Genomic DNA, 10,505 nt, shown 5'->3' with positions numbered 1-10,505 from the left:
GGAAATTAAACAAAGTTTAGGTACCAGTCCTGAAAAACACCAAAATCAAGACTCAGCAACACCACCTGGGTTCAGGATGTTTCCTTGCAAACTAAATAGAAAAAAATATATCCTGCCACATATCCTCCCACCCTGAGGCCTCGCCATTCAACAACAGAACAACACACAGATTCACATATAAATCACTTCCTCCCCACCAAGGGTCACACAGTATATATACCCCACTCACTTCCATGTCACCACCCTCTGAAGATGCCAGCCACAGATGCAGGTGAAACGTCAGGAGTAAATTCTTCCAGAATATCACCACATTGCCCAGAAAACCCACAGAAAACTAAATTCTAAGTATCCATCAGACCGAGTTGCTTGTTGCTTGTTTTTATTCAAGTTCATAATGGAGAAGGTTTGTTCACATATGTAGGTACTCCTGAATATGCTGTAAAGCACCATCTCACAGATTTTTAAATCTTTCCTTGTCCAAACTCTTGTAGAAGTCTTGAAGGCTGTTTTCTTTGTGTTTATTTTGATAAACTGTTCAGCACTTAAATTCATTAACTCTAGCTGTAAATGCACAGGAGTTCCTGTGGATCCACAGAGAAAGGATCTTCAATTAACTTAAATTTAATGTTATATTTTTTGATAATGTCAGTCTTCTGCCAAACCCCTGGATCAAAAGGAAGCCACAGCCCTCAGTCTGCAAGACCTAAGATCTGTTGATAGTGTGATTTTGGAGATCTCTCATTCATAGGATCACCATAAATCAAAGTCAAATTGACCGCAGTTAACAAACATATAATCTAGAATCATAGAGTTGGAAGAGACCACAAGGGCTATCCAGTCCAACCCCCTGCCATGCAGGAAATCACAATCAAAACATCCCTGAGGGATGTGTGTTCCACTGTCAAACAGCTTTTACTGTCAATAAGTTCCTCCTAATGTTGAGGTGGAACCTCTTTTCCTGTAGCTTGCATCCATTGCTTTGTGTTCCATCCTCAGTGTGACACCCCTTCAAATACTTAAACAGGGCTATCATATCACCCCTTAACCATCTCTTCTCCAGTCTAAATATACCCAGCTCCTTAAGTCTTTCCTCATAAGGCATGGTTTCCAGACCCTTCACCATTTTGGTCACCCTCCTCTGGACACGCTACAATTTGTCAACAACAAACATACGTTGCCTTGCTGGTGTTTTTATGTTCAATAATTGCTGGTGTTTTATGTTCCAACTTTGCATTAAAAATTAGGTATTATTTACCTTCCACACATAAGATATTGTGCCGTTGTCTTATATTAGATTTGCCTTAGATATTTCAATGTATATGTGCTTTTAATGTAAGCATTTTAAATATAATTTGTATGTTATGCTGCTTTCTTCAAAGGATGTTTAGTTCTATTTTTATTCTGATCTGTGACTGCATAATAAAGATTGATTGATATCCAGGTGTCACCATAGAGTGCACATCTTTTTGTTTGCAAATGCATGAGGTGGGGTGAGTGGGAAAATGTTCTGAGAGATGATGATAGGAGCCAAGCAGTTTTCCTACACATTACAGGTATGGCAAACTCAGCAAAAGACTACTATTTTCAGTGACAGCTACATGTTTATTGTAGTTTCTAGTTGCGCCCAAAGTACTGAGATACGGGAAGAACAATCAGCAAAAGTATGGATAGTATCTGGAATAATGAGCAAGTGTGAAGAGGAAAATACTGTCAAAGAAGACTGCAGCTGTGTTAGCAGTGCCATGTAAGTCGTCAAAGGATATGGGTCTTATGCTGACTGACACCAAGTAAAAACATGAACCTTTGCTGAAGATTTTGGAGTCATTTGGTTTAATACAAAAGTAACCATTTGCATAATTTTAAATGGTCTTAAATATATATATTTTAATTTAGCAGATTGTTTAATATATTTAGCCTATCTACATTATTTTACTGTTTCAGACTGTTTAACCATTAAAACTGATCTGAATTTATACTACCCTGAGATCCACAGATAGAGGGCAGGAAATAAATATTAACCGATAAATGATCCCTCCCCCCACCCAGTCTTATAGCACTGTTTTCAGAAGATTTGTTCACCTTCTATGATCCATTGTACATATCATAAAACATGTTCCTGGCACATACTCACCCATACTGAAATAAAATCTCAGATTTCCATAACCTGTAGTGTCCATATATGGAGTACATAGCTTCCTCTCTCCATCTCTGAGAAACACAACAGATGAGCCTGACTCCAAGGGTCCACACTCAGGGCCAATGATTGCTCCAGCTATGTCCCACCTAAAGATGTAAGAGACAGTGCGATTTCATATATTATGAAAAAGAAATTTTAGATTTTCTACTGAGTGTACACTCCACAGATGCCAACTGTACATTCCACATGCACACTTTTTAAACATTTTGTTGATATACACTGAAACACCTAAAAAAAAGCTCCTGAAAGCCTTGGCAAGTTCAGAACTCAGAGCCATTCATTTACAGATTGTGACTATTCTCTTGTATCAACTTCAGTGATTTTCTATTCATTCCTGGCCTCAATCCAAAGTGATAATCATCACCATTAAAGAGCACAGGACCAGGAAATTTAAAGGGCCATCTATCATCAGAGCCTGTTCTTTCATACAGCTAATTCGGACAAGGCCCGGGTATTTGTCCCACCTCCATCTGAAGTTTGGTTAGTAAGAATGGATAGTCAGTCCCCTTTTTGTGTAATGCCTTGTCCCAGGAGAAGCATTTGCTTCTGAACGTAATGTCCTTCCATTCCAAGCTGAAGATAATTTGTTTTTCTACTTGACTCCCTTCTGGCATTTGTTTTCATATTATCTGCTGTCTCTCGTCTATTGTTTTCTTACCTTTTTAATGTTTTATGTTACTGAGGCCTGGAGACAGAAGTCAAATAGTTTTCAATAAACAAAACAAATAAATCTGAAATCCACAGGTAAAAAAGGAATCTATGCAACAGCCCTTGGAGTAAATCAAGCAGTCTGTGGCCATTAAAGGACTATCTGCACTGTATTTACTTAATTACTATGATTGTATGCAAAGGAAGTTTGGAATTTGATGGCATATTTAGAAGATTATCAAGGTGCCGTGAAAAGAAAGACTGAGAATTAAATATGTCAATTTTATAACAAACAAGGACTCAAGGCCCCTTGGGAATTATAGTTTAGATGAATGACCTAGAGCTCTCCAGCAGAACGCTCTATATATGCACGCAAAATACAATCCAGGAATCTTTAGGATGAAACCAAAACATTGAAATTGGTATGAAACTGTACAGTGGAGATACTCAAGTATGTTCACTAAGACAATTCAAAACTTTTAAAAATGTTTTCAATACAAGAAGAAGGGAGAAATAAGCATGTTGTTGACTGCAGGTGAGGCACAGGACTCAGGAAAAGATATTCCCACCCTTTTTATTATCACTTTGATGGCACTTTAGACAACATAATATAAAAGCATAAATGACATTGGGAGAGCTTTGGAACACGCATGCATATTTTTATATTTTTGACAGAACAATTATAGCTAATTTATATATAAATGAAACCATTTTAGATTGATTGCATGGTGGATGTTGAGGGTAATATGTAGTAAATACAACAATTATAGTTATTACTGAAATATTGTAGTATTATAGTACAGTAATTATTGAAAATCAAATATTATAGCAGTATTGTATTTAATTATAGTGAATATATACAGTCGGCTTGTAAATAATTACAGTAATGATGTAATTATAATATACAATGATAATAATAGAGTGGCCAAGAGTGAACTATGTGATGTCTTTTCCTGTGAGTATATTTCCTTTTGAAGGAAACTCAATATAATTTTTTTAAAAAAATCAGTAAGAATCTCATTTTTAAAAAAAGCCCTCAAATTCACTTAAAATACTGTAAAAGATGTAGGAGTGGATTTTATGGTACCGACTATGGTCCAAAACACACTGCAGAAACAATCCAGTTTGACACTGCTTTAACTGCCCTTGGCCAGTGCTAAGGAATTCTGGGAACTGTAGTTTTGTGAGACATTTAGTGTTCTCTGTCAGAGAGCCTTGGTGCCACAATGAACTACAATTCCCAGAATTCCCTAGCATTGAGCCAGGGCAGTTAAAGCAGTGTCAAACTGGATTATTTCTGCAGTGTGGTCTGGACCTTTGAAATATTACAGAAATACACACTACAGCTCAAGATTAACCTTTTCTTTCTTTGCCAGTGACAAAAATAAAAATAAACAATAGGTTATAGCAGACATTTACTGCAGTTCCAGGTATACCTGGGAGTACTAGCAGAGTGTGGTCTTGGGAGAAGAGGGTGCCACACCGTGTCCATGTAGGATGAGTCCCCTACCACTGTGTGGGCTATGGGCTGCCAGTGCTTAGAAGTAAATTCAAATGACATCGGCTGGATGTGTTTTAGGTGGTACATTGATTGGAACAGGCAGTTTTAAAAATTTTATTCTTAACATAATGTGAATTCCAAAAATAGTTCAAAAAATGTTTTCCCAGATCTTCAACATATGCTTGTAAACAAAAGGATTTTGAAGGAAGTGAGCAAATTCCTTCAAATAAGAGGGCCAGCCTTGCCAAACAGCAGAGTGATGCTACTTGCTTCAGGTGGCACCTTGAGGCACCTTGTTCTGATGCTATTTTTCAGACTGTTGTATAAGGTTTTGTTCCTCAGGGATGTTGGAATGTCATGTGCATTCAGTTTCTGAAGAAGGAGTCATCAGCTCCAAAATGCACTGAATAATTCATGAATCATCATTGTCCAGCACCAAGAGGCTGTGTTCCCACTAGTGTTTTCTGTCTGAACAGAGTGGTAATACTCTTTAAACTCTTGATCTTGGTGCTGCTGGAGGAAAAGTTTTGGGGTTCATTTCAGACAGAAAAACATTTTGAATTGCAGTGAGAAAGGAATTATCAGGAAAAGTCAATGCATGCATGCAAATGCTTGTAGGTGGTGAATCATGGCCAATATGTAAAATCTATCTACTGAAGTTATGGCACTTTTACCAAAGTGGCATTTTGCATCACGAACTTGATTAGTATTCTTCTGGTAGGATCAGTGCTAAACATTAATACAAACATACATTTTCGGTAGACATTTTAAAAGATATTTAGTGTTCAGATAATATATAGTTAGACAAGTTTTGTCTAACTATATATATTATTACAAATTAAAGGTAACTAATTACAAATGTAATTAAATGTAACACAGATATTCATACCATACCATACCATAACCTTTATTAGGCATCTCAAATAAAAAAAAAAAAAAAAAAAAACATCATACAAGTTAAAATTTTAAACTAAAATCATTAACATAAATACTTTAAAATTCCGTCCGTGTAACATGTAATTCTATGGACTACAGTTGTTCAATTTATACCAGATTTTTGTTGCCTCCATTAGAAAATTTGCCATCACTCGTGTAATCTGCTCATTGCAATCCTCCAATAAATGCACTAAAGTTATATCCATTACACAGTAGTTCATTTCCATTAGTTTCTTTATCAAATTCTTTCTCGGTTTTTGATATAATGGGCAAAGAAAAACAATATGTTGGAGGGTATCTGGAACTGCCTCACATATACAAAGACGATTAACAAATGGAATTTTCATATATCTCCCCTTAGTAACACATGACGGATGGATGTTCAGCCTTGCAAAAAGGAAGGCTTTCCTCGCAGCCTGAAGGGACAACGATTGAAAATATTTTGGTATCTCACCACAACAGGGGGGGAATGCCAAATACAAAAGGGGAGCATACTCTGGGAGAGGTAGAATAAATTTCCTTATGTTCCCAACTCAGAAAACAATCCTTAATTGTCTTGAAGCACTCGTGCTCCGTCAAAAGGAGTAAAGAGTCCAGATTTAAACCCTTTAATTTTAGATTGTCTTCAAAGGCTTTTGACCAATTAGTATAATAATTATCAGATAAGAGAAACCAAATTAAACTAGATCTATTTGGTCTATAATGAATTTTAAGCCAATATTTATATGCCATCAACCAGGCAGTGGTCTCAAGTGTAACCAAACCAAGCTCGTCATATAGCGTTAAATAATGAACGCATGGCGGAATAGATAACAATTTTCTGCAAAACCGAGATTGTAAATTTTCAACCTCTTTGTTGAAAGCTGTTACCCATACAGATGTACTATATAATATTTGAGGTCTAATTTTGGTTTTATAGATTTTCAAGGCTGCAAGGACATCTTGATTTCCCTTCTTATAGTAAAAGGATTGCAACATTGCCAACTCTCTTTTCCCAGAATGTATAACCTTTTCTCTCTGCTTTACCCAAAGACCGTTGTAATGGAATAGAACTCCCAAATATGTATACATTTTTACCTGTTCTATAGATTGATTATTCATCTTCCATTTCCTTGGAGTGAATCTTTTTGAAAATACCAAGACCTTTGATTTGTTAACATTAATCTGTAGGTGAAACTTACAGATATTCCTTTCTGAGACAGGCTAATCAGATACTACTAATAAAATTTATTTTCCTCGTGAAGATTGCTGCTTTAAAGGTACAATGTGAATACTGTCCTAACTAGTTTCCCAAGGTGTGACTGAAAATGCTTACATGGTTGCAATTGTGAATTCCTCCAATGACAAGATGTATAGAAGGTGCTACAGTGGGTCTATTTAATCAGGATTATTACTTCATTAGGATATCTCCTGGGAAACCAATTTAACCTAATAATAATGAGTGGAAGTGGTTGCAGTTTAATTGGAACAGCAGCCACAAAAGGTTTACATATTAGAGTCATATCCAACCACTTAAAAGGGGTTAATTGGAACTGGCATTTATCTGAATTTTAAATAACTAGTTAAATTCACATACTTCACTCCATCTAAAAGCTTGAGAACATGGGGCCGTAGGGCAGGTTTCAAAGTTCATAAGAGGTTTCCTAAATGGCGCCTAAGACAAAAAAGATTGCATAATGCACACCATTCAGCTCTTTACAGACATACTGAAGGAATACTCTCATATACTTGCAACTTCTCTGTTGTCATATCAAGGATAATTGCTTGAGCACACAGTGCTTACCCTCATCACATGGCTTTTTTTTATACTGCTGTATGTTGCATTCATTTATTCTCAAACGTTTTGTCCTATATTGGGTTCTAAAGCAGATATACTAGCAAGCAGATCGTAACTTTCCTTGTTTTAAAATTTAAGAATGATTAATTATGTGATGGACTGAGTTGCCCCAGCTTTTTAAATAGTTGCAACTCAAGCATTTCTTGCTATTTTTATATAATTATAAGAAGCCAGCATGGCACGGTGGCTTGAGTGTTGGGCTATGACTCTGGAGATCAGGATTCTATTCCCAGTTTCTCCATGAAACCCAGTGGGTGACATGGTCACAGCCACAGGGGAAGGCAATGGCAAACCTCCTATGAATAAACCTTGCCAAGAAAACCCCATGGATTTTTGCCTTAGGGTTGCCATAAGTTGGAAATGACTTGAAGGCACACACTCTGAGAGGAAGGCAGCATACAAATGAAATAAATAAATAAATACTCTGATTTGAGTTTACAATTAAATCAAGACATAGTCAATGTACATAGTAGATATAGAGCACTCTTACTATGAAATGGCAACAAATACAGTGAGTTTAAAATTAGACTTCTAGCAGTTTGGAAGTTTATTACAATAGGTTACACACAAAAATATGGCCAAAGGTAGACTAATAGTTTTTGGTGTTTTACAAGACTGATTCATCAAATTTCATCATGTACACACATGAGCAATGCTCATCAGTAATGCTATTTAAGGCTGCAATCCTATCAGAGAAGAACTAATGCATTTTACTTCTTATTTGCCAAAGGTCATTGGTAATGTGTTACTAAGCTCCTTTAAAATTTTGGCCAAAAAGACACAAAAGGTATTCAGCAAATTGTATTTGTGACCCCTCCAAATCACAAGTTAGCATTAAAAGTTAGTGTTGTTACTTTCCCATTACTCTAAAAATTAAAGCATTGCCTCTAATGCTTTTCCCTGTTGTGTATTACTCCCAATATGGAATCCTTGGGAATAAACAAAATCAAAAACAAAAAACAAAAACAAAAAAGGGGGGGAACTAAACCCCACTGAACTCAGTGAGACTAAGATTTGGTAAACATTAATAAGAATGCATTATAAATTTGATCTATAACGTTCTGATATATTACTTCACACTGAAGAATGGGATGCAGAATATGCAGCTCTCCTGATGTTGAACCCTATCAGCTCTAGCCAATCCAGCCAAATGCTGAAAAATCATTTGTTACACCAGAACAATCTACACATTCTTCAAGGTTTTTCCTCTTGGTTAAATAAAGTAAGAAAACAGACATATGTTGTCAAATTATCAGGAAGTACGTAATTGGCAAAACTGGCAATCAATTGATTTATAACTTTTTTAAAAAAATTAGGCTTAATTGTCCAACTGATTGTTCCAAGATGACACCTAGAGTCATGAAGCAAGGAAAGTGCAAGACTGCAGCTCTGATCAAAGCCCAGGTTCAGAAATTAGTAATGTGAAATCAAGAGTTTAAATAGAAGAAAGTGGTTCTAATGTGCAAGCTTCGTGATTCATCAGATAGTGAAGTGCTCCCATGTGCTCTTCTTCCCTACCAAATAGTCTCAGATGTGTTAGCTACATTGCTGGCAGGCTTGAAGATACTGAATTCATTGTCTCCTTGCATGGAAGATCTGAGGGTCTCAACAAGGAGAACTCCAGGAAGAGTGGCAGATCTAGCTCTAATAGGTTACTTGTAGTATGGGGATCTGAAGGAGCACATTCCCCATTTCTTCAAAGAAATTCCATGACCAGCAAATCTGAACCTGCAATCAGTGGATACGTGGAGATGTATCACCTGCTATGGTATAAATATTCATACATTCCATTTCATAGACAAGAATGCATAATTTTACTATGTTTCTCTTTGTTGAACTACTATTTTGATTACTGTTCATAACTCAGAACGTATTCTGTAGAAGAAATACACATGGTTTGTTTGTTTGTTTTTGCACAGAAAAAAAAAGCAATATTTCAATACAGAAAATAAAATCCCTGCACGGTGGAAATATTATTTTCTGTCCATAAACTGCTGTTCTCTGTACAGGAAACAAGAATTTTCTTGTTCTGTGTATTCCTATAATCAAGAAAACAATTTCTAACATTTTAAAAAAATAATCATGAGTTGTTGCTAACCATTTCACTAAAACAAAGTGCACCTGCATAAGTCTTTGTATCTTATCAATGTGTTGGAAACCTTGGGAGAAGCTGCAATGCAACCAGCAAGAGAATGTTTAAAGGGATGTGTCTGCACCCAGTTTTGAAGTACAAAGGGATTCTTAAAAGCAGCAAGACTAGGACACTCTTTGGGAATATCAAAAAGGAACTCCCAAAGCTCACAAGGTTCTTGTCCTTCTTTCATACTTTAATGCCAGTCAATGCCTATGAACTTTTTTTCTTTCTCCTCATTATGGGTTTTCTCACTAAGTATGCTTCCAGATTCTTCCTGAATAATTCCATAAAGTATTTATGGTGAGAAGATAACGTAAATACTGTGTTGATCTTTCAAGATAAGGTCTGAATGAGACTGTAATGGTTGGGTTCACAAGACCATAGATGGCAAAATCTTACTACAATCAGATCATCAACTTCATTAATATAGCTGGGGACAGTGGTGGGAATTCAACCAAGGTACCATTAAAGCAGAAATGGATCTATAAATCCCCCCCCCCAGGTAATATTGGGGGAACGTCCCCACTATCATGCCCCCACCCGATTCTTAAAAATAAATATTATGGTAAAAATGGTCCCCCATGCCACTGACAGAACAATTTCACCACATTTGTTGTTGTTATCATCATTGGTGTTTGCTGTCCAGTTGACTTCAATCTACAGTCTCCCTATGAATGAGAAACTTCCACAAGCCCCAGTCATCAACTGTCCTGCTCAGGTCTTGTAAAGTCAGGGCCATGGGTTCTTTGATTGAATCAATTCACCTGGTATAGACGCTCTCTTTTCATATTGCCTTTCACTTTCTCAGCATTATAGTCTTTTCCAATGAGACACATGGTCTCATTTTATATCCAAACAATCTTAGTTAGGCCATCTTCTAGACATCAGCCTTGATTTGATCTAAATCCATTCATTTGTCTTTTTAGCAGTCCATGGAATCCATAAAATTCTTCTCCAGTATACTTAATTTTCTTTCTTTAGTTTTCTTCACTGTCCAGCTTTTACAGTCATACATAGAAACTGGAAATACTATGGCCTGGATGGTTTTGGCTCTGGGATTTACTGATATATCTTCACATTTTAGGTTCTTCTCTAGTTCATTCATGACTACTTTTCCAAGTCTTAGCCTTCTTTGGATTTCTTGACTACAGTCTCCACTTTGGTTATTGACTGAGCCAAAGAATAGGAAATCTTTATTTCAGTGTCTTAATTCATTTTATAGTTATATAAATAATCTATGGTCATTATTTTT

General features: G+C 36.3%; 1 protein-coding gene across 1 annotated transcript in view; it reads right to left on the bottom strand.

The window, feature by feature from the left end:
• The window catches only part of RELN (reelin), a 250,778-nt gene that overhangs the window by 133,474 nt on the left and 106,799 nt on the right, over positions 1 to 10,505 (bottom strand). The window contains 1 exon segment of the mRNA XM_042467668.1: positions 2,132 to 2,283. Within this exon segment, the coding sequence (XP_042323602.1) occupies positions 2,132 to 2,283 (152 nt within the window).

The sequence above is a fragment of the Sceloporus undulatus genome, chromosome 5 (assembly GCF_019175285.1).
Source record: "Sceloporus undulatus isolate JIND9_A2432 ecotype Alabama chromosome 5, SceUnd_v1.1, whole genome shotgun sequence".
NCBI classification, from domain to species: Eukaryota; Metazoa; Chordata; class Lepidosauria; order Squamata; family Phrynosomatidae; genus Sceloporus; species Sceloporus undulatus.
The sequence above is the reverse complement of the archived record's forward strand: the minus strand, read 5'-3'. Positions and strand labels throughout refer to the sequence as shown.